Source organism: Lycium barbarum, chromosome 5 (assembly GCF_019175385.1).
Source record: "Lycium barbarum isolate Lr01 chromosome 5, ASM1917538v2, whole genome shotgun sequence".
Lineage (NCBI taxonomy): Eukaryota > Viridiplantae > Streptophyta > Magnoliopsida > Solanales > Solanaceae > Lycium > Lycium barbarum.
In genome coordinates, this window is record NC_083341.1 from 121688144 (window position 1) to 121713431 (window position 25288).

General features: G+C 36.3%; 1 protein-coding gene and 1 long non-coding RNA gene across 2 annotated transcripts; one reads left to right on the forward strand and one right to left on the reverse strand.

Moving 5' to 3' along the window:
* Positions 1-8303: 8303 nt before the first annotated feature.
* LOC132641316 (uncharacterized) lies at positions 8304-10477 on the reverse strand. Its single transcript, XM_060358261.1, has 2 exons — positions 10203-10477; positions 8304-9104 (listed from the first exon to the last, which is right to left on the reverse strand). The coding sequence occupies exons 1-2, from the start codon at positions 10372-10374 to the stop codon at positions 8647-8649; spliced, it is 630 nt and encodes a 209-aa protein (XP_060214244.1). The 5' UTR covers positions 10375-10477; the 3' UTR covers positions 8304-8646.
* Positions 10478-12560: 2083 nt separating this feature from the next.
* On the forward strand, positions 12561-16059 carry LOC132642671 (uncharacterized). The gene is made up of 3 exons (XR_009583296.1): positions 12561-13435; positions 14140-14989; positions 15519-16059. It is a non-coding gene; the product is annotated as an uncharacterized LOC132642671 (long non-coding RNA).
* Positions 16060-25288: the final 9229 nt, after the last annotated feature.

A 25288-nucleotide genomic window follows, 5' to 3' on the forward strand; every position in this document is an offset into this window, starting at 1 on the left:
TGCGGTCCTCCAAATTCTATGCATATGCCTGTATACGGGAGATATCCATGCACGGCTGTAATACGGCAGTCGTACAAGCATCTATCAAATGCGGCCCTAAACCCGCCACAAAACGATAAACTCTGTCCTCCATCTCAACCACTATGGTTGGGGCATATCTAGCCATAGAATCAAAATATACACAATACTCCTGGACACTCATACTGCCCTGCTCGATACGCAGAAACCTATTTGCTCGGGCTCGCCTGACCTCTGGAGGTAAATAATGGCGAATAAAAGCATCTAAAAACTCTCACCAAACAACTGGATGGGGATCCTCTCCCCTAGATAGCTCCCAAGTCAGATACCATTGTACTGTAATATCACAAAGTCTATACGAAGCCAACTCCACGGACTCGACCTCATTCGCGTGCATAATCCTCAAGGTCCTCTGCATACTATCAATGAAGTTCTGGGGTCCATATTTTGCTTTATCACCGAAAACTTTGGAGGGTCATTCCAGTATCCAGATGGCTCCTTATGAAGCTTTGGATGGGAGAAGATGTAGATCTCATATAAGATGGTTTGATGTTGGAGAAAATCAGTTAATTGGCCTAGATTTGATACTGCAGGCAGTTGACAAGGTGAAAGTAATTCAGGAAAGATTGTTAGCGGCTCAAAGTCGACAGAAATCCTATGCAGATAATCGACGACGCAAGTTGGAATTCAAAGTAGGCAATTGGGTTTTCCTGAAAATTTCACCTATGAAGGGAGTGATAAGATTTGGCAAGAAAGATAAGTGAGCCCTCGGTACATCGGGCCATACAGAATTATTCATACAATGGGTAATGTGGCATATGAGTTAGAGCTACCTTCTGCGTTGGATTCTGTGCATTCGGTCTTTCATGTGTCGATGCTTCATAAGTGCATTGGGGATCCTTCCATAATTATACCTGTAGAGGATGTTCAAGTCACCGAGCAACTATCCTACAAAGAAGCTCTTATTGCCATTTTAGATAAGCAAGTACGGAGACTTTAAACCAAAGATGTAGCTTCACTTAAAGTCTTATGGAGAAATAATAACAGGGAGGAAATGACGTGGGAAGCGGAAGAAAACATGAAGCTTAAGTACCCACATTTATTTCCACCTCCAGAGGAGACTTAGGCAGAGACACCATTTTCTCCAAGTATGTAATGCTTTTTTTGATGCTTTCTTGATCATGTGTGGCCGTGGTTATTGATGTTATTGTTGTAGCCCTGTGAGGCGATATATTTTTGGTTGCTGTGAAAGGATGGTAGTGCCATATTACAAAGGAGACTCTGGCAAAATTTTTGTAGAATTCCCAAGAGTCTAACACTCGAGGACGAATGTTTCTAAGGGAGGAAAAATGTTACACCCTGGAATTTCGTGTTGCTCGCATTATAAACATGCCAATGTAAATTAAAGTGGGAATGAAGCCCTTGTAAGGTGAAGAAGGATATTTGATAATTCTAATTAAGATTCCAAAGGCATTTGAGGCGAAAAAAGTAAGTTCGTCGGAGAAAGTTAAGGTTGAGCCATGTTTTGGGAAATTTCGTATCATTTGAGCTATGCATTGCCTAGCATCACCTTGGGAGAGAGTTATGAGGTCCCTTAGATGGTTAATGAAGTATTATATAAGTGTCAATAAGGTTCCATAAGGATTGGAGGTTAAACGAATCAACGCGAGAAAGTTTCGTAAATGTTGGGTTATAAGACCACTTATACGGTCCGTATAACATTCCAGAGAAGGGTCAATCTCTGGTGGGATTATACAACCACTTATACGGACCGTATAAGTGTCCGTATAATCGGGTCGAGTCTTTTTTTCCAGATTTTTTCTCTTTCTATATATAAATAACCCATGTTCATTTAATTCATTTCCAACATTTTCCCAAGTCTTAAAAGCCCTAGAACCTTCTGTCAAACTTATGCTCCACAAACCCAAGGGAGATTAGAGATCAAATAGCAAGAATCAAAGAATCCAAGTGTTGGAAGGCTCACTAGGGTTTGTAGAACTCAATATTTTCTTCGGTATTGAAGTTGGGGTTTCACTCAAGTGAATGATTTGATTCCAAGCTTACTCCTATGTTATTAAGGTGAGTTTTCATACATGTTTCCATGTTATTAAGAATGTCTAATTGTGAATAACTTGATTGAGGGAAAGAAAGCAAAAGAAGAAGTTCAAATGTGGGTTTGATGATGCTATGAGTAGTAAATTGGCTTGAGTCGTAATTGTTGAAGTACTTGAGGTATAATCTTGCTAAGAATGGTAGTAATGATGATGAGGAAGTGTGGTATACAAGTGTATATAGAGTTGTATTGAAATTATTGTTGTGTGTTGGTTATTGATGTGCCGTGAATTTCAGCACATTTTATGCCTTTGTCACTAGAAGTGTTGGTTGTTTTTAAGTGTTTTTACATCGTTTCTTATTTTATTTTGGTGTTTTGTAGGGTTGGTTGACTAAGGAACGGAAATGATAAGAAATGCTGAAAAACAGACAACTTGGAGCAAAAAGGACGGTCCGTAACCTGAGTTACGGACCGTAATGTGATCCATACCAGAGAGGAAGATCCAGATACGTGCCGCTATAAAGGACGGTCTGTAACTCATGTTACGGGACGTAACGTGTACCGTAAGCTGAGGAAAATTTTCAGTAAGAAGCCTAAGTAGTGTCACAGGTTACGCCCAGAAAGACGGTCCGTAACTTAGGTTACGGGGCGTAACGTTATGGCATAATGCATTGGCCACTGAAGACTGAGGCCATGATCCGCTGGAAGATACGGACCGTAACCTGTGTTACGATCCGTCGCAAGAAGCCGTGACATCAAGCTGACAAAGGACGAAACCGAAGGATAGACCGTAACCTGTGTTACGGTCCGTAACGATGCCGCGTAAGGGTGTTTTTGTCCAGAAACTTGGCGCAATTTTTAGCCCTATAAATACTTAAAGTTAAGGTTTTAATTCAAAAATTCTGATTTTCTTTGGGAGCATTAACTTCAAGTCTTAAATATTTAAAGTGGTTGGAGCATTTAAAGCACCAACTTCACTTTCATTCCGTATTATATTAGCATCGTAAGGATATTATGTTAACTTTTAAGCTTTCTTTGTTAACCAAAATGATGAGTAGCTAATTTTAATTCTAAGGTTGTAGATCCCATAATGGGTATTATGTGAATGTGTTTCTACTATTGATATACACATAATGGTTATTGATATTTATTCTATCTTTGTGCATTAGCGTTGGGTAATGATTGCAAGCATTAGCCTAAGCCATTATACTCACTTTTCTTGGGAAAGAGAGTCAGTATAGGTAAGATTGAATAACAATGACTCGGGGCGTTAACCCTCGTTTAATAGACTAACTTAGGGATAAGAACAAGTCTAAATTGGCATTATTCGTCGCTCTTCGATTTCAACTCTTTTAAATTTGGAAAAATCATAAAGAGGAAATACGGCCTAACTGTTGGGAAACATTAGGAAGTCCTTAAGAGATCAAGTGCAGACTCTTAGAACAACTATTAGAAGTATATCACATTGAAACCTGAAGCATAATATCTAATCAAAATGGGAAACACAACCTTAGTCTCTCTCTCGCATTAAGTACAATTCAAGTCAAAGTATTCAATTACATTACTCAACAAATATTTCAAACTATTCAGAATAGGATTAAAGCCTTTAAAGACTAGTATCACATACAATTAGTATCCTTTTCTCTCCATATTCCCTGTGGGATCCGACCCCAACCTTGTTTGGGTTACTATATTTGACAACGTCCGCTTTACGCCATTAATAGGTGTAATTTGAGCGTATCAGTTATGAAAAGGAGTTTTGAGCATGTAATGAAGTCTCTTAATTACGAAATTGATGATAATGTCATTGTTGATTGGAAGCTGTTTTATGATATGATGGAAGTCCATAAAATAGAGGAAATGCCGCCCAATTTTCTCCAGCTCATGAATTATTCTAGTTTGAACTTAAGAGTGCCTTTAAGACTTAACCTTAGTATGATCCTTTTTAATATAGATCTTGTGAACGTGGAAGGAGAACGTTAAACGATTAAGGAGACTTTAAGGTATGTTAAGGCTATTCCTTCTTCTTTTGGCATGATCCTATGTTATGAGCCAACAAACGATTGAACGAGCTTCTATATTACTCTACTCTTAGACGCACTAGGAGTACTTCAGTCTTTGATGTTCCTATACCCCGTACGATTGTTCGTTCTGTTCATGGGTCTTGAGATTACTTATGTTGATAATGTTAGCTCAAAGGTTGGCCATTGGGGGTAATATGACCTTGTGTCACTCCGAGAGTTCTATGTACACACTTCGGTTATGCATTGCATTCATATACACATGCATATTGACCCATGACTAGAAGGCGTTATATATGCGTGTATTATATGTATATGGGGTATGGGGAAAGGGATAAGAGTTATATACGCATTACCACCTGATCAGCTGGTGCACCTTGATGATTATATATGGATCGGGCCGTACGTTCCTCGACATTATTACATGATAAATGGATCGGAGCGTACCTTCCTCGCCATTTTTATATAACATATGGATCGGGATGAACGTTCCTCAGTACTATGACCTATATTTATATACATGAGCATAATTATCATTTAGGGCACGCTGATTGTGCGCCCACAGAGGCATTGTCAGTTATACAGATACTTGATTATACAAATCTACGCAGACAGTCAGTTTAGCTTTGAGTTTCAGATTCCCTTCATAATTCTTATGATTATACTTATGTTACTCTTATGCCTTACATATTCAGTACATCGTCTTTATTGACTCCCTTGGGGGACTGCGTTCATGCCCGCAGGTACAGGTAAATAGACAGGTGGTCCTGCTCAGTAAGACCTTTACTCAGCAGTAGTTAGTGCGCTCCATTTGATCCGGAGCGGCAGTCTATTTTGGTATGCCATTCTTTTGTAGATGTATATGCATATGGGTATGACGGGGCCCTGTCCCGTCCTTTCTACAGTTTTCTATTCCACTAGAGGTCTGTAGACAGATGTATGTGTACGTCAGATGATGTACCCTTGTCGGCTCCTATTTTTTTGTGTACTGTATAGGTAGCGGCCTAGTCGTCTTGCACTGCTCCTTCAGCTTGTATGTATGTAAATGTACAGAGTTCATTATGTCACCCCTTTATGAGGCTGTTTGAGATCAGTCTAAGTCACTTATGGGCCCTTGATGTTCAGATATGAGTACAGGGGTATTTGGTCACTAGAGATCAGACACTCGTGTCACGACTCATCGGTTTGGGTCGTAACAGGTGAGGTGGGATTGGGAGAGTGGGGGTAGGGATGGAGTTGGTGGTTGTGGACAGAGTGGTGGTAAAACTTATTCATACAAAACTACCTCTTAATGATATTAAGGTGTGTTCGGTATGGAGGAAAATGTTTTCCTGAAAAATGTGTTCTTGGAAAATAAGTGAATTTCTTAAATGAAAAAAAAAATTAAAACTTTTTTTTAATGGGTGGATGGTTTGTGCGTGGGTTGGGTAGTGGTGGGGTGGTTGGTGGAATGACATTTGTGGGACTTATTTCCCTACTTTCATTAGGGAAGTCATTTTTTTCATTTTTAAGAAACTTGTTTTCCTAAAGAAAATATTTTTTTCAAAAGCTTTTATCGAACATGAGAAAATTGAAAAACATTTTTCAGAAAATGTTTTCCTCCATACCGAACACACCCTAAGACTTTGTTTAAGATCTTAATGATTAAGACTTATTCAGACCAAATAAGTGTTTAAATTTTAATGTAAATAAATACACTTAATGACGTAAGATCTGAACCATTCAGATTCAAACCTCCATCACGTGATCACGTGCAAAGGCCTAAATGGTAGCCAAACTCTCTAGCTAGCTAGCATTATAACTCCTTCAAAATTATGCAGAAAATAGGAAGTATATCAACCTTACTTCTTAATTTTTCGACCATATCAACTAAAAAAGTAACCGTACTTCACCTAAATGAAAGCAAACTTACTCCTTAACACTCCCATCCTCTTCTTGGAGAAGCAAACATTTAGACTAGTAAAATATTCGGCTATTTAAAGTCTCAATTTGGCTGGACCAGTGACTACTTGACATTACTTGAGTTATCATGTATGGCCGTTTGCTTTAATATGAAATTTCATACCTGTTAATTGTCGCGAAAGAAAGGGTCCACGTGCAAACTACTACATACCTAAGCTGAAAATACAAGAGCGTGAGGTCATTGAAAGATTTACTCTTGTATATTCATTTTTCAGAACTTCTAGAGTCTAGTGATGCTACAACCAAAAATATTAAGTATTAAAGAATTGACATCCATAGCTTGGAAAATGTTTTACATTTTGTAGTTGCATTGGTCGATAAGGTGTGATCTCAGGAAATTGCAAGTTCCTTTCATGGACCACCAATGCAATTTTTATTTCGACGTCATGTCTTATTATAGGTTTCTGTGGATGAGAGCAATTTAGGATGAGGTCAGACCGTGTGGATATAGACAATCTATCCTAATACTCATAAACCATTTTTAACATTTCAAGGATGTTTACGTGCAACATTAGAATATAACGTGGTCCCAAACTCATAATAATGGAGCTATTATAATGAGAATGCATTCATGTCATGAAAATATTAAACAAAGAGAACGCATTATGTAGAATAAATTGCCAAGATATTAATGGAAGGTCAACTAACTGCTCTGCTTTCTTTCCTTTTTCCGCTGTTAAGAAGAACTAGCAGAATAAATTATTGTGCAAGAATATTGGCTTTTAGCAGTACGTCTTAACTCAACAATTAAACGGGTATCCTGCTAAAGAAGGTATGAGTGTATATTGGTTCTATAAAGTCATTAGTCACATACTGAATAGAAATGACTATTGATACCTGTTGAGTCACGGGGAATATTCGTACATGGACCCGAAAGACAAGATTGCAATGCATCAAACTTAATTAAAATTTGTCCCTCAGGACATGTCTATGCTTAGTACACAAAAAGTATACTCAAAGCAATAGAAGAAGAAAACGAAAAACAGAGAAGATTGTAATTTTGTAACAACTAGTGCAACTGCAAAATTCTCCCCTTTTTTTCTGTAGGATTGCAAAAAGCAGATCTTGTTTGCTGGTAATTAATTAAGCCAAAAAATACCACAGTCCACATAGCCAGTTTGCTAATTAGTTTTCTTGCATTTTTTTTAATCCATGTTTAACTCTTGTTCTTCTGCTTCTTATATTGTTGACTATATTGCCAGATGCATTCTGTTGCATTCAATTCTTTTGACGCAATGGCTGATTAGTTTGGAATGATTCCAAACTTCTTTCCATTACGAGGACTTTCCAGTCATAAAACTTCTTTCTCTTGTCTCATTATGGAAAATAGAGAGGAGACAGAGGCCAAATTTGAGAAAAGAGAATTGCGATATTAAGACAAGGTCAGCAGATTGGAAATCAGGAGTACCACCATTTTTATGACTAACAAACTGCTGCCGTGTGCTCTGTTATTCCTAATGTCGACCAAGGTGCTAAGTTTCCAATTGTGGTATTGCACACACTATCAGCTGTTGAACATTTCTTTCGTGCTCTTTCCTTTTATTTTTCTGCTTAAGTTCTTTTCATTTTTGCTGCTGAACCAAGTGAGGCTTCTAGAGAGCAGGGTCAGTTGTAAGAACGAACATTAAGGTAAAGATGATGTTGACAAGTAACAAAGTTATTGCTAGCTCAGAACAACTGATACACTAACATACATAGGATAGTAGGGAAATCTGGACTAAACATAGGCAGCATTTTAATTCCCTTCTCTTCTTTTATGGCTCTCGAAAATAAGTTAGTTCGTTTACAGGGTAAAGTCTCTCATACAGTCATACGTCAACAGTGAAAAAAATGTAATGATATGTAGAGCTAGGTCTAAATTTAAGGATAAATCGAGTTTAGTCTTTACTGCGCATTCCTACATGTGTTAACCTTGCTAGAGTAGAACTTTACAAGTAGTTGCTTTTGTCGTTCGTTTTAAGATTGGAACAATTTCCTCCAAAAAATAGAAAACGCAACATAAAGAAAATGACAGTTTTCTGAGCACTATTCGTGCTGCAGGAACAAAAGAACTTACAACAACAACAACAACAATAACCCAGTGAAATCCTACAACGTGGGGTCTAGGGAGGGTAGAGTGTACGCAGACCTTACTCCTACCAAGGTAGGACGGCTATTTCCGAAAGACCCTCGGCTCAATAAAAGGCATAAAAAGAGGTCAGATAAGGCTAAGAGATTCAAAGCGATATGGAAATGCAAATAACCAAAGGGGAGCAAAAGAACTTACATGATCATCATTATTGTACAATCAATTTCAATCTTTTATCAAGCAGATAAAAGCTTAAATACATGCTACAGGTTTTCTTGAGGCCCCCCGAATCTTGGTTCTGTACTTCTGTTAGTCAATTACACATATACTATATTTTTTTACAATATATGAAAGGTAAAAGATCATTCTGGCAGCTTGTTTTCACTTTATTGGCATCTTCAGTTTGTCAGTTATGTAATAAAACTGCTCTTGAATCTTACAGAAGTAGAGAGGTAAATGTTGAATGGTATGACAAATTTATGCTTTTATTAATTATATATTCAACAGGAAATATAACTGGCCCTTTATGGATGTTGGCTATTAGTGTTAGCAGGAGGCCACAAAAAATGGTAAGGAGGAAAGTAAGGAAGGAAAAACTTGGAGGAATTGAAAGAGCTTGAGTGGTCCTCTTCAATTTTGGGTAAATTATTTCCACATAACGTAGCATTTTTCTCAGGGGGTCTATAACTTAATGCATCTAGGCTGTAAATGCACTGATTATTCTGTTTTGATTTTATGGTTATCTCATTAGATGTGCTCTTTAAACCTGGAACATTACAGGCCTGAGATGTGCTTCCAATCAAACTGACTTGGCAGAATGATTGAATTGTTGGTTCTTCTATGCAATCAACACCATCCACTGATGGTATATCCAATTTGTACACTCCATATCTGTTTGTGGTTCTGTTGACTGAGAAGGATATTTGCTCTGCTGTTCTTGGTGAGCTCGCTTTGAATCTGCATTGTACATGGACATCAACACCTGTGCACATAGAGGCGGCAAATTCAATTCACTTTAGTAACTATGATCCATCTGTTGACTTGACTGAACAACAACATAATAGGCAGTGTAATTCCACAAGTGGGTTTGGAGAGGGTAGAGTGTACACAGACCTTGCCCTACCTCGTGGAGATAGAGAGGCTATTTCCAATAGACCCTCGGCTCAAGAAAAACATTTCAAAGCAGTTTGAAAAAGAAAATGTGGCAATGGAGAAATGGTAACTAATAAGAAAACAGTACATAGCATTCTGAAAAGAAGGAATAATAACAACAGCAAAATAATGCGATAACTGAAGCACAAGAAATACAAGTGGTAACAGAAATCGAAGAACAAGAAACTAAAAAACTACGAGAATACCGCTAATACTAACGTAAGAAAGTGAAAACACATAGGCGAAACCATTTGTCGACTTGACCCGATGAGTTAAATCCAAAATGAATCACCGGTTTATTAGGCCTAACCGGTCAATAAGTATAACCTTGCGGGTCAAATTGCAACCAAAACCAAAACATACAAAATTTTAGGGATTAAGAATTATATGAGTAATATGGAAGAACGTTTTTTTTAAAAAATATGAGGAGATGTTGGGTCATTTCGGGTGAATAAGGTTATAACCGGTTACTCCATCCGTTTACTTTTACTTGTCATGTTTTGCTTCTCTAATGTCAAATTATTAGGACTTTGACCAACATTACTTGTCATGTTTTGCTTCTCTAGTGTCAAATTATAAGGACTTTGACCAACATTTAAGATGCATTTTTTTCATCATATTAATAGGGATTGCAACTTATAAGTAGTATTTTTCATATAATATTTGAATATCTAAATTATAATTTTAAAATATTGAATTAGTCTAATACAATTTAGCTTCGAAGATTAATCAAATTAACTCTCGAGAAACGAGACGTGATAAGTAAAAGTGAACGAAGGGAGTATTTGACTCATTTAGACCCAAACAAACTTTGAACGGTTAAATGATGATTCTTTAATATATGTTATCCACCCAAATCGCAAACAAACAAAGAAAAAGCTGTGTCATAATTTTACTGTTAATGCAGAATTGAACCAAGTATATGTACCTGACAAGAAGTAGCTGTGTTTGGAGAAAGTGTTATCACAGCAAACATCGCAGAATACAGAACCTTGTACAATGATACGGGAAGAGGGTCCCTCTACTGGTCGAGCTGATACTGATAATACTTGAACAAATAGATGCAAGATTAGAACTGCAAAGACAGTGGTAGAAAACATGGTACTGGTAAGCTTCGGGTGGAAGCAAATATTCTTATCTACTAGTTCTTGGTTGTACTAGTATAGGTTCTAAAGAGAACATATATTCATATAAAAGTGATACGACAAGAATTGGTTTATACTTAACATGCTTGGCTAGTTTGGTATGCTGGACAAGCATAAATAGTTCTGGGATAAAAATTTAGTATTACTGTCTTATCTCTTGTTTGGTTACTAATCCCGAATAATTGAGTACCAGGATTGAGAATGATATCGAGATAAGTTATCCTGCCAAATAGCGGAATAACAATATGAATATTAGTTATCTATGGATAAAAAAATAAAAATGACAAAAATATCACTGAGATACCTCAAACCCCTTTTTCTACTAAATAAGATGGAGGGTACTTTTACAAACAAACTATTTCTTTTTTGAAATTATGCAATGCATGTTATTTTTAATAAAACAAACGAAACAGTCAATAAGAAATAATACCAGGATAACTAATCTCAACATAACTAATTTTAGCACAACTAATCCTAAGTGTGTGTATGCATATAATTGGCCCGTGAGCAGTTTGGTGTTAGGAACAACTGTGAAATAGAAAGTGGAATAATATAATTTTGGACATACATTCACTACAAACAAAGACATGTGAAGAGTATTTCTGGCAGATTGTGAAAAAGGGTGGATGTGGGGATGTTGGCCATCTTTTATATTCACCACTCGCTTTCATTAGAGGGGTCCTTCACTCGTGATATGGATCATATGGTCGAGGAATTGAAAGTTCAAAAAGATTGTAAGGTTCAACTTTAAATTAGTTTCTTTTTGCTCATATCGTTGGGAAGCCTATCTGTTTTCACATACACAAATACTATCACTCAATTCTACACTGCTTTTCAATTTGGTTGCAAACATATTTAAACGATTATTAAAAGAAAATTTAGAAGATGCAAATCATTTAATGTTTATTCAACAACATATGAGAACATATTTTAACTCTTTCTTTGTAAAAAGAAATACTTCATTTGTCCAATTTATGTGACACACTTTTTTTTTTTAGTTTGTCCAAAAAAAATGTCATTTTTCGATATTTAGAAATAATTTAATTTTATGAGATGATTTACAACAACACAAATATCTAAGGCTTGTTTTGGATCACAAATTGCAAAATCTTCATTTTTTTCTTAAATCCGGTGCCTAACTAAACGGTGTCACATAAACGGTGCAAAAGATTTCAGCGCCTGTCCATTCTTCCTTAACTCCAGTTTAAAGCGCCAATGCGTGAACCAAAATAGAGTTGGGCAGCATGAAGCCAAAATAGAAACCTACCAAAACATGGGTCAGCCCACAATTCAAAATATGAGATTTGTCGATTAAAGAGCAAAGCCAAAACGAATTCAAGATTGATGATGAAAAATGACTGTGTATATTGTGATTGAATATGTCACAATTGTAAACGTGACATTGGGCTCGATTCCGTAGTGGGCGGGGTCCCTTTTAAATCCTTTTTGATCATCAGTCCAGTAATTAACTTGGCCCATTATGTTTAGGCCTTATTTCATGCATTTGTTAAATTCCCTAAATGGCATTGTGTCATCTGCCCTATATAGTATAATAGTTATCCAGCTGTAGCTGTAATTTCCTTTATATTACGTTGTAGTGGAAGCATCTGAGATATCTATGAAATATTAAAACCAATTTCTTTCTCATTTTGTTCTATAATCTATATATTATTAAAAAGAGGATAATTTGCAATAGAATTGTGACAAGTGGTAGCACAAGAAAATGCCATGTGTTAATTTTAGGACAAAATTAGGTAATTAGTTAATGATTAGTTAATCTTTTGAATTGAATTCAAATCTACTGATTTACAATTTAAAAAAAAATATAAAATTAGATTAAAATGGACGTGCTCCAAAATATTAGAGCCAAGCATACCCACAATCATTCTATGTGGGCTGAGCACGTTCTACGTTGCTAATGTTCTTTTTCTTTTTTTTTGGTCAAATACATGTTGCTGTGGTGTGTTTACTTTCTTATTTGGTTACTTGGAAAAAAAAATTATAGCATGTTTTTCCTTTCTTTTCAAGTCACGTCAGATATTTTCCTCAATTTTGTATATTTTTTAATGTAATTTTAAAAAAATGAATTTAAGTATTAACTAAATTCTCAATCGTGTCCTAAATTTAAGCTCCATTTACTTCTTTTTTTATTGAATCTATATATATTATTAAAAAGAGGATAGTTTTAGTACAAAAAATAGTTAATTAGTTATTGTTTTGAATTTAAAAATAATTAAATATTAATATTTAATTTCAAAACCTGAATCTATGTGATTGTGTGTGTCGTGTGAGAGGTAGTGGAAAGCGGGTGTGTGCATATGTAAATGTGTGTGTCGTGTGAGGGACTGAAAACGTGGGTGGGTGGCTATTTGCATATGTAACTGCTTTTAAAAGTTGAATAGAATCATTACTTGCAAATCTTATCTGCAAGTCAACATTACTTGAATTAGAGTTGGTTACAACTTCTCATCCAAAACTGAACAGTCAAGTATAATTTTACTACCTTCATCTTTAGGCATAATTCTATCTAGAAACGGTGGTAGTTTTCTTTTTTCTAAAACTCCCATGAATCTTTCTCCACACTATATTCACATGAAATGTATAGTCCAGTCACATGTTCTAAAATTCACATCTTTTTTTTAAAAGTACAGCAAGATTCCTATTTTTCCAATTAGGTTCACTATACTCGACAACACTACTCAACAACCTTAAAACTGATCAAACTTCTTTTATGTTTCACTTTTACATGATTAGAAAAAACAAATAAACCACACGTTCTCATGTTGGTGTCTCGGAGAGATTTCAGGAGATTGCATTGAATGCACAATCCTGAATTTCTTTATGGAGCTTGGTTTGAGTTTGATACTGTAATAGATTTTGTTTCAGTCCTGTAATATTGTGTTTCTATTTGTTTACGGATAGTTGGTTAATTGTGAACGTGAACACGGATTCAAGCGTAGTTGACTGATTTTGGTGATGTTCGGAACAATGACAACTGGGCAATTTTGATGAAAAGGTAACATGCTGATTTTAGAATAGTATTTGTATGTACGCCGATATAGTTATAGGCTGTGGGGTCTAAATTTTGAAATTATGGAAGCTATTGTTACATTTTGTTTCAGGCTTTCAGTATAGTGATGCATACCTCATAGTTGAAATGAATTTTAGTTGAAAATCATAAATGATGCAAATTTAAGAATTCTGAAATTGTATTATTCGTTTGGGTTTGTGCTTAACTCCTATTGGGTTGCTTCATTTGCATCTTCATGTCGCCTCTAATTAGTGAGTGCAAAGGAGCTTGGTTCCCTGAAAAGCCTAAATGGTTAAAAGGTATGTAAGAACACATCTATTAAAGTACTAACTATTAGGAGCAGTAGTTTCATATGTTGCATGTAGAAGCATTGATGAACTTGAAGCAGAGTTGACTTACCAAGGGAGACCTGTTGCTATTGATACATGAGACTGCTAATCTTACCCTTTCTGAAAACGTTTACTATTGTAAGCAATATTAGAGCTATATTTTGATAGGATTTTAAAGGAACACCTTGCAGGAAGGTAATAATATACATTTTTCTTTGAACAATGTCAAACGTAAGCATAAATTGTTATCTCTAATTGATGTAGTTGATGTTTGTTACGTGATACTAATAACAAATATTAGTTTTACCCGCTCCTATAATTTGTTTTCAAGGCCCATATACCAACATTTCTTCTATACAGGAGAAGAAACTGGTATAATGACAGCTCATCAGATTGATTCATTTACAAAGGCCACAACGATGGAGGGCCAAGAGACCACCTTAATTATAGATTATGTTCTCCGTCTCTGTGTTCTATTACTTTTTGGTGTCAACTTCCTCGCTTGCAGAAAAAAGAAGCACATCAATATTGGTATATATCTCTGATTCTTGGTGTTTGAGGTTGATTATTATTATGCACAGTAAGCTCGATATATAGGAAACTTTAAAAAAAAATTAGTTGACTGACTAGAGAGCAAGTGAGTAGAAGAAAAGAGCAAAAGAGGTGTCCGGAAGAAGGAGAAAAATAAGAAGAGGACAAGTTACTTGAAGAAGAAGAGAGTCATCGTGAATGAAAAAGAAAAAATGAGAAGAGAAATGGTCTTTAAATGAATTGTAAGTGTACGTTTTTTTAACATATCTATCTCCTGACATAAATAAGTTTGTCAAGTTCAAACAGGATAACCTATAATTGTGTATAGTTACACAAATGTAGCATACAATATTACCAAGGAACAGTATATAGTTTATTAGCGTATAAGTTTAAATAGACACTGAATATATATTTAATGAGTTTTCATACCTAATAATACAGTTGCTAGCTTAATAGAGTTCATTTACACTTGAATGCCTTTCGGTTACGACATGGCCTAAGAATTTTCTGCTTCTATCTTTGGAGCAGAAAAAGAATTCGATCTATCACATCTTTATACTTGTGAAGTTTTTGCGGTAACTGGAGCAAAAATAGGCTCCAAATTGAGGATATGGTCAATCTATGGTGGCCATGGCCAAGTCACAAGGACTAAACAACCACATTTGGCATGTTTTCTCAGGTAATAGCGAATCTATTCTTTGGGCGGTTTCAATAGTTTAGATCACATATTCTGTTCTTTCCATTGGTTTGTTCAGATTTCATTCGTTTACTTTCTTTTGCACTTTCAATAGATGAATGAACAAGCCGTATTTGTCCAGAGATAGGTTACTGGATCCATATAACCTACAACATCCTTATTTAATATTACAAACGGGGCCTGGTTTTTACCTTATCAAATGAAAAGAAGTTTGGGCCTGTTTTCAAGAGTACTGAGTCACTTCTAAGAAAACTAATATGTCTGCTATTATATGTTAAGATATTCAGCTATTAGCTAGCTATTACTTCTTTATTGTAGCTGGTGTTCTGAGTTGTTCTGCTACACATGTGACAATCATCATTTCTGTCAATTTTTTTGCATTATACTCGGCCTTAACAATGTATTGTACTGTAATCCCGAACGTATTCATTCTATATAAATGTGGTATTTAAGTGTTTTGTGTTGGCGCTTCATGAACATGTAATGACTATTTCAATGAAATTTTCTGCAGGAAATTCATATTACATGAAAAGAAGGGAATAAATGGCAGCTGATAGACTAAACTCCCTTTACACGGAGTTACAAAATTAGTGCTTCGGCTCTATTATACACACAATGGAACTGACAATTGCTGTGAATGAGGATCTAAGTAAGCTGCCTCACTATGGTTGGTTTACAAAATCAGAACTCATGTAACTATGACAAACTTACAGAGATCAAACTGCATAGTTTCCTGTTTAGTTTATATTTCTTTCTAAGTTTCCATCAAGCATTCACCTATTAGCAAAAGTGAATCAAACTTGCACAATTTCTCAGTTCTAAACTTTGTTATTCATTTATGTGTAAATTGTTCCTTAGAGTCTATAGTTGCTTTACTGCGTTCAAGTCCATCAAGGTACTTCAAACAAACTAGCTGCCATATCAAAGAAACATTCTCCATGGATATCGTACAAATGAATTGAGTTAAATTTACAGGAAGAGATTTAAGCAAACATGTTCATGTACCCTTTAATTATTTAAGTTCTTGAGTTGTTTCTGTATCCCATACAATAATAAAATCATTGTTGGATCTGATTTAGGCCTCATTTTCATGGTTTCCTGTGGACTTTAGTACCTCTTTCCTGATTAATGACTTCATAGTGATAAGTGTTGTTGACAAACTGGTCATCTATCTATCTCCATTTGATCAATGACTTTTTCCAGAAAAAGTTGGTTTGGTTATTCTGCTCCAATATATATATATATATATATATATATATATATATATATATATATATTGTTGCACCCCATTTTTACCAAAGGCTAAACAAAGCACAACTTATGAAGCTCTGAAATAGTTAATTATGTAAAGAGTCGCCACCTAGCATTTAAGGTATACTAGGGTACCTATAAATTATTAATATATGCAGCTTAACATGGTCTACGAAAATAAGTGAGATTCTAGGTAAGAGTTCAAATTATTCCGAAGGGAAGGTGTTAGGCATCCTTCAGAATCCACAAATGTGGTTCCCGGCTGGACCAATTTAACTATACGAGGGATGTGTAAAAAGGCTTTATTATTTACAAAAATTAATAGAATTTAGACTAAAGAATAATATGAATATTCACATAAATAATCATGCAATACGTATTTTATACATATGTGTTATAATAATTATTAAAAAAAAAAAGTTATGTGCAACTTAGAAGCTTGGGTATGTGAAAAGGGTATAAGGAATGGACATGAAATTATTTTTCACTCAAGGTGAGTTAACTAATTTAACTAGCTAAGTATATACGCCTAATCAATTAATTATGAGAGTACATTCTAAAGCCTAAATATTGAGGCAAATAACCCTATTTATTTACTTAAGTGTGCTAAGCTATTGAATTAAACTCTAGCAAAACATGATAACTATAAGAATATTAGCTACAAAAATAATAACTGCCTAATATTAATTTGTCTAAAACACATAAAATTTAAATCACCTAAGCAGATCATAAATAAATACCATCAACCTGCACCCTAAAAAAGTAAAGTTTCACTATATTTTATGCTTGTATAATTTAATAATGTAAAAAAAATATATATAAACAGAGAATTTAAGAAGCTATTTAAACTTTTTTTTTGAGTGTCATCTTCAAAAAGTAACTCCGGATACCTGCATGAGACTTAATAAAAATGTTAGTAAGAAAATAAATAACTATCGGATGAATTAAAGAAATAATGAATAAACTTAAAATAAAAAACCCGTCTTTATACATGGAAGGCCTTGAAAATCGACGAAAATTTCTTCATCGGCCATTTAAATGCTAAAGTAATAAGGTGAGTTTGGTACCAATTTTAATTGCAGTCACGAGGACCATACATACAGTGATCAATACACCGGACAAGTAGCATAGTAGATTATTAGTGAGATTTTTACGTAGAAACTATTCAAAAATAGGACTATTTGTTTAATGAGACTATGGACAGTGGGACCAAAGAGGATAAAAATTATTCCTTAATTACAGGCAATCTTCACCAGGAAATCATCCTTCATTTTAGCCTGAATGAAGGGCACTACAATATAACTATCTTCACAAAAAAAACAAAACAAAAATTTAAACCCCACCTGAGTTTTTTTTTTTGCAAAATTTTTAAAGTCAGATCCAGATAAGCTTAAGATGAATGCTACAAACAGAAATGATTAAATAAAACACAAGAGGAAGAAAAAGAAAATGGCTCAAATTTTGTATTTGCAAGAAAGAAACTAATGCAGCTCTAGTGAAAAAAAAAGGAATAAACAGTGAGGGGGGGAGCGAAGTGGGTAAAGAAGAGGAAAATGGTGGCGTCGTGGTTGTAGGGTTGTTTCGCGGGTGGCGTTGTTGGTTGTTCTTGGTTTGCCGGTAGTGGCGCTGTGGTGGTGGTGTGGTTGTGGCTGCTCCGGTTCACCAGAGCATAAAGCTCCTCGCCGGAGCAGCAAAAATGAAGACCAAGGGGGCTGTGCGGTGGTGGGGAGGTGTTCACCGGAGCTCCGGCGTGGAGGGGAGTGGCTGCTGGCTGGTTACAGCGACGGAGAAAGGGGGAGAGAGGAAAATAATGGTGTTGTGGGCTAGTGTTTCATGGCGGTTCGTCGACTGCTCCGACGCTGTGGGGGTGGCGTTAATGGAGAGAGGGGAGGATGAAGTGGTGGGGCAGCGATGGTCGTTCTTGGTTCGCCAGTGGTGGCGTTGGTCAGTGACGGCGAAGAGCAAAGGGAAAAAGAGGGAAGGGCGGCGTGGTAGTGTGGCGGCTGTTGGAGGAATAAGGTGAAAGAGAAAATGTTTAGGGTTCTTGTTAGGAGAGAAGAAGAGCAAAAATCTAAAAATTAGGGTGTGTTGTGCAAATATGTGTTGGATCCCATCATTAAATTAACCCCCTTTTCTTATAATATAAACAAACACCCCTTTTTATGCCCAAAAATAATAAAGCCATACCCCTTTGTCCCCAACCCATCATCTCAATTAACTCTTTTTTTTTTTAAAAAAAAAGAAGTGATGAGATTTTGACTTGACCAAATTTTACTCTGCGTTTAAAAATTAATTACTCCGATTTTCTCTGCACTGTCAGACTGTACTAAAATATAGTTAATTAATACATGTATAAATAATAACGCAAGTATAAAAATATAAACATTAATGTCTATGATATGAAAAATGTATTGCTATAAAATTAAGAAACAATTATTAATTGCACAAAAAATTGTAGTATTATGCTGTACATGTGCAAAATAATGATTCTTGAAAAAATGACAATAAATTGAGAAAATTCCTAAAATAAGGATAATCATCAATAAATTGTTGAAAAAATGTAAAAATGTGTAAAAAATGTATTTCGTGCTCTTTAACGAATCAGGACCCCCCAAAACGTTAATTTTAAGCACGTCGAGCCAAAATTAGGTGTCAACAACTTGTCCCTCTTCGACCGGAGACGATGAAAGAGTTTTCGGACGAAGACGTTGACATTTAGCCTATTTTGGCTCGACAAAGAATTGCTAAAAGGATATGTACGGAGAAAGAGGCCAGACGTTGGTAGAGCTTTGACAATACTCTCAGTCCGTCGGCAAGGTTGTGATAAAAAGAAAAATGATAAAAGGGAAAGATTGTATACCTGCTGGGGAAAGAATGATTCTCGTCCCGATGTGACCGAACTCTACATAGAGCTTCCTACATATCTCGTCAATCATGAGAATCAGGTCAATGTAGTTCAAAAGGTGATAACTAATGGATGTTGTGGTAAATTTTGATCGTCCAATCAAAATTTTGCCCCAGTGTTATTAGAATGGTCCTAGCAAGTGTAGGATGAAGAACGGTCGTGTTATGTAACACCCCTTTTTTTTTTTAAGCCGGCATGATGCAATGCGTTTGAAGGGTATCTGAAAGTGATAATGCAATGCATGTGCAGTGTTTGCGAGCATTCGCAAAGCAATGATGTAATGTATGTGCAGTGCGTCTGCGAGCATACGCAGGGCATTTAAAACAAACAAATGCAGGTACGTGCAATGCATCTGCGGGCATACGCAGGGGCATTTGAAAACAATAAAACAATGCAGGTGCAGTACAATGCGACTGCGAGCATATGCAGGGGCATTTGAAAACAATAAAGAAATGCAGGTGCGGTGCAATGCGGCTGCGAGCATACGCAGGGGCATTAAGAAAACAATAATAAAACAAGGCAGATGCGGTGCGATATCTTATGCAGAAATTTTCAAAGGGCGGTGCGCGGCCCGTGCAACATATAAAAGGCGGTGCTCAGCCTTATGCAGAAATTACAAAAGGGCGGTGCGCAGCCCATGCAAAAATTACAAAAGGGCGGTGCACAGCCCATGCAACATATGAAAGGCGGTGCTCAGCCTTATGCAGAAAATTGAAAGGGCGGTGCGCAGCCCAGGCATCAAATGTAAGGCGGTCTCAGCTTTATACAGAGATTACAAAGGGCGGTGCATGGCCCATGTAATATATGAAAGACGGTGCTCAGCCCTATGCAGAAACTTAAAAGGGCGGTGCATAGCCCATGCAACATGAAAGGCGGTGCTCAGCCTTATGCAGAAATCACAAAGGGCGGTGCATGGCCCATGTAATATATGAAAGGCGGTGCAAATTACAAAGGGCGGTGCATGGCCCATGTAACATATGAAAGGGATGAAAAGGACGGTGCGCAGCCTCATGCAGAAATTACAAAGGGCGGTGCATGGCCCATGTAACATATGAAAGCGATGCGAAGGGCGGTGCGCAGCCCGTGCATCGTATGAAAGGCGGTGCTCAGCCTTATGCAGAAATTACAAAGGGCGGTGCATGGCCCATGTAACATATGAAAGCGATGCGAAGGGCGGTGCGCAGCCCGTGCATCATATGAAAGGCGGTGCTCAGCCTTATGCAGAAATTACAAAGGGCGGTGCATGGCCCATGTAACATATGAAAGCGATGCGAAGGGCGGTGCGCAGCCCGTGCATCGTATGAAAGGCGGTGCTCAGCCTTATGCAGAAATTACAAAGGGCGGTGCATGGACCATGTAATATATGAAAGCGATGCAAAGGGCGGTGCGCAGCCCATGCATCATATGAAAGGCGGTGCACAGCCTTATGCAGAAATTTAAAAGGGCGGTGCATGGCCCAGGCAGTAATAAAAGGCGGTGAGCAATGCAGGTGCAATGCAATGCGGCTGCGAGCATACGCAAAGGCATTTGAAAATAATAAAGCAATGCTGGTGGGAAGGGTAACGCCTTTGCTTCGGCGCGAATGAAGTGCAGAAGGTAAGGTCCTTGGGCCATGAAATGGTGCCTTTAGGCGATGAGAATGATGCCTTTAGACTATGACGCCCTCGGTGTCCTGTTGTGGGGCTGGACGAGCCAATGCAGTGTCCTACAGTGGGGCTGGACGAGCCAATGCAGTGTCCTACTGTGGGGCTGGACGAGCCAATGCAGTGTCCTACTGTGGGGCTGGTCGAGCCCGTGCCTTTTCTCTCGAAATGCGCCATTGGTGGAATTTTTGAGGGCCCCCTCAAAAATTTTGTCCTAGTTTAGAAAACAAACAAAAATTTGCATACTTCCCGCGAAATGCGATGTGCACTTGCAGTTTTTTTTTTTTTTTAAGCTACTCAAAAATGTTCTCCCAATTTCATGCTTCAGCGGAGAAAATACGAGGATCTTTCATGGTAAGACCAGATGTCGATACCTCATAGAGTTAGTAACAACACAACAACATTGAACTATATTTACTGTGTAACAATAAAAAATAAAAAATTAAGAAAAATAACAAAATCACGAAAGCAAAATCCAGCAATTTGTTTTTTTTTAAATAATCACAATGATTGATATAACATGCCTCGACTTCAGTTGGTACCAACAATTAGTATTGTGCATAAGAATTCACCATTGTTTATCGTCCAACAAACCAAGATCGACTTATTGATAATTCTTACAGCTTCAAGTGGTACCTCAGACATACCTAAGGATCGACAAGATCGGTTCATTTTGTTTCAAACAAAGACTCTGAACTATACCTACCCTCATGTTTCAAGTGCCCTCACCAGAAAGAAAGTCCCTTTTCACACGTATTCAGTATTTTTGAACTTTGGGACGTCTAGAGAAGTACACTCAAACTGAGAAAGATGTTCAATGCTTGCAATTGTGATACCATAAGCTTGGCCGTCATGTAAGTATCCACTAATGAGAGAAACCTTAGCATAGAATCACGTAGGGCTTGTTATGGGGTTGTAATGTAGGCTTGGGAAAAAGGTAGGATATTATTTGGGTAAGGAGTGACTAATCCTTCCCTAAGCGTTGCACTATGTCTGTGCTCAGTATTTGTGTGCTCTGACACTTTGTTTTATTGTCCCTTTCTTTTGTACTTGTGCGACCTCTTTTGCAAGTTAAAGCCCTTTTTTCATTTTTTTTTTTTGAGTTTAGGGTTGCATGCCCGAGACTCTGTAGGGATTAAGAGAATTGACCTAGGTTGTATGCCCGAGGTCTTGATACTAATTCTGGGTTGTATGCCTGAGTGTGAAAATGAAAAGAAATAACGGGTTGTATGTCCGAGATCCCGAATGACTGAGTTTTTTTTTTTTTTTTTTTTTTTTTTTTTTTTGTGTGAGCTCTTTCTTGCTTTGGAGGTCGTTCTTAGCCTTTGTTTTTCTGGGACGGTCGAATTCCCCCCCCCCCCCCCCCCCCCCCCCCCCTTTTTTTTTTTTTTTTTTTAAGCTTCAGCTCAAATCTCTATCCGCAGTTGCACGTTTTTTTAGTACGCTCAGGGAGGTTGGGCCAAGAGAGAGATAGTGCATGTAAGCACTCAGAAATGATATAGGCTTATGATGTGGTGGTAAAAGAAAAGGCTTTAGGCTCAAAGGGGGAATGCTAGGGATAATGTCATTGGTAGGCTAGAAAGGCTCAAACGGGTCAAAGAAGGCCTACGATCCTTTTCTATGCTGAGTGTTACTCATAATTTCGCCTCAATAGACATTCAAGCCAAGTTCTAGATCACAATGCAATGCAATTGAACGCTATCTATAGCTCACCACACAATGCACATGAAACAATGAGGTTGGTTTTGTTCTTGTCTTACAAGCATGCAAGAGAATTTTTCGAGTGTCACTTAAAGTGTGAATGAGAGGTACCAAAAGAATCTATAGTTTACCACGAAGTCAGTCCTCTCCATCATATTGATTGTTACTTGTTTCTTTCCTATGCACATTCTAACTGTGTTGGTACCAACCGAGTTAAAGATATGAATCTAAATTTTTTTTTTTTGTATTTTTTGAATAAGGGTACCGAACCCAAAAAGGGTTGCCTACGTATCTCATCTTTGATGAGAATCAGGTGCGCGTAGTTCGTTTAAATAGGATAGAAAGAAATAAAATATTTTTGTGATTTTTCAAAATAAAGGATTTTTTTTTTGTGATTTTTTTTTAATAATGAATAATGAATACCGAACCCAAAAGGGCTGCCTACGTATCTCATCAAAGAAGAGAATCAGGTGTGCGTAGTTCTTGCAGATAGGATAGAAAGAAATAAAATATTTTTGTGATTTTTCAAAATAAAGGATTTTTTTTTTGTGATTTTTTGAATAATGAATAATGAATACCGAACCCAAAAGGGCTGCCTACGTATCTCATCAAAGAAGAGAATCAGGTGTGCGTAGTTCTTGCAGATAGGGTATAAAATGCATGATTGAAGAAAAAACATTTTACAAAATGCAGGGTTCGACGCAAGTCAACTAAAAAATAGTTAGATAAAGTGCTAAGGTAGTGCAAAGAAAATAACAACAATATTTATTTAAAAACAAAACATGTATCAAATAAAGAGTATGTGAAAAAATGAAAAAAATGTTCGAAATAAAAGATAAAATTCAACCTAGCTAAAAATAACTGCAAAATGAGATGTACAGTAACCTAGGAATTCTAAGAGTTGGTTTTCCTATGACACAAGACTCCCGAGCGGACTACTCGAGTGAGAAGGTTACGCGGTCCCCGTTACTCGGGCACCCCGCGCATACGCCAACTCTCCTAAAATTTGGATTCTACGAAAAAATTTGCGGGTGCGCAAAACACACCTCGCGTGTACGTGTGATAGTGTGAGTTTTCCAGAAATGGAGGAAATATGAACGGCATGCCATTTTATATAAACCGATAACACATATGAATATTAATATAGAACCACCAAAAGATAGCAATCAAAGAGAAACAGTAAAAGCAAGATGCATAATTTACAATAAAGTAAAAAAAATGAGTATGGTAAATAAAACTTGCTAGTAAAAAAGGCAATAATACAATGTATGAAATTAAAAGCAGATGTGTACGTAAACAAATAAGGGAACAAGGGGAAGGATATACATGATGAATAAATACAGGCAAGTAAAAATATACAAAAACTCAAATAAAGATAACATACCTTGAAAATTGAATCCATATGGTTAGAACCTAAGTGTCCCCAGCAGAGTCGCCATGTTGTTGCACCCCATTTTAACCGAAGGCTAAACAAAGCACAACTTATGGGACTCTAAAATAATTAATTATGTACAGAGTCGCCACCTAGCATTTAAGGTATACTAGGGTACCTATAAATTATTAATATATGCAGCTTAACATGATCTACGAAAATAAGTGAGATTCTAGGTAAGGGTTCAAATTATTCCGAAGGGAAGGTGTTAGGCATTCTTCAGAATCCACAAATGTGGTTCCCGGCTGGACCAATTTAACTATACGAGGGATGTGTAAAAAGGCTTTATTATTTACAAAAATTAATAGAATTTAGACTAAAGAATAATATGAATATTCACATAAATAATCATGCAATACGTATTTTATACATATGTGTTATAATAATTATTAAAAAAAAAAGTTATGTGCAACTTAGAAGCTTGGGTATGTGAAAAGGGTATAAGGAATGGACATGAAATTAGTTTTCACTCAAGGTGAGTTAACTAATTTAACTAGCTAAGTATATACGCCTAATCAATTAATTATGAGAGTACATTCTAAAGCCTAAATATTGAGGCAAATAACCCTATTTATTTACTTAAGTGTGCTAAGCTATTGAATTAAAACTCTAGCAAAACATGATAACTATAAGAATATTAGCTACAAAAATAATAACTGCCTAATATTAATTTGTCTAAAACACATAAAATTTAAATCACCTAAGCAGATCATAAATAAATACCATCAACCTGCACCCTAAAAAAGTAAAGTTTCACTATATTTTATGTTTGTATAATTTAATAATGTAAAAAATATATATATAAACAGAGAATTTAAGAAGCTATTTAAACTTTTTTTTTGAGTGTCATCTTCAAAAAGTAACTCCGGATACCTGCATGAGACTTAATAAAAATGTTAGTAAGAAAATAAATAACTATCGGATGAATTAAAGAAATAATGAATAAACTTAAAATAAAAAATCCGTCTTTATACATGGAAGGCCTTGGAAATCGACGGAAATTTCTTCATCGGCCATTTAAATGCTAAAGTAATAAGGTGAGTTTGGTACCAATTTTAATTGCAGTCACGAGGACCATACATACAGTGATGAATACACCGGACAAGTAGCATAGTAGATTATTAGTGAGATTTTTACGTAGAAACTATTCAAAAATAGGACTATTTGTTTAATGAGACTATGGACAGTGGGACCAAAGAGGATAAAAATTATTCCTTAATTACAGGCAATCTTCACCAGGAAATCATCCTTCATTTTAGCCTGAATGAAGGGCACTACAATATAACTATCTTCACAAAAAAAACAAAACAAAAATTTAAACCCCACCTGAGTTTTTTTTTTTTGCAAAA

Excerpts from the sequence above, each read along its gene's own strand:
- LOC132641316 (XM_060358261.1), bottom strand. The coding sequence starts at position 10,374 with ATGTTTTCTACCACTGTCTTTGCAGTTCTAATCTTGCATCTATTTGTT. Across the intron at positions 9,105-10,202 it reads ACACAGCTACTTCTTGTCAG|GTGTTGATGTCCATGTACAA; the intron begins GTACATATACTT and ends CTATGTGCACAG.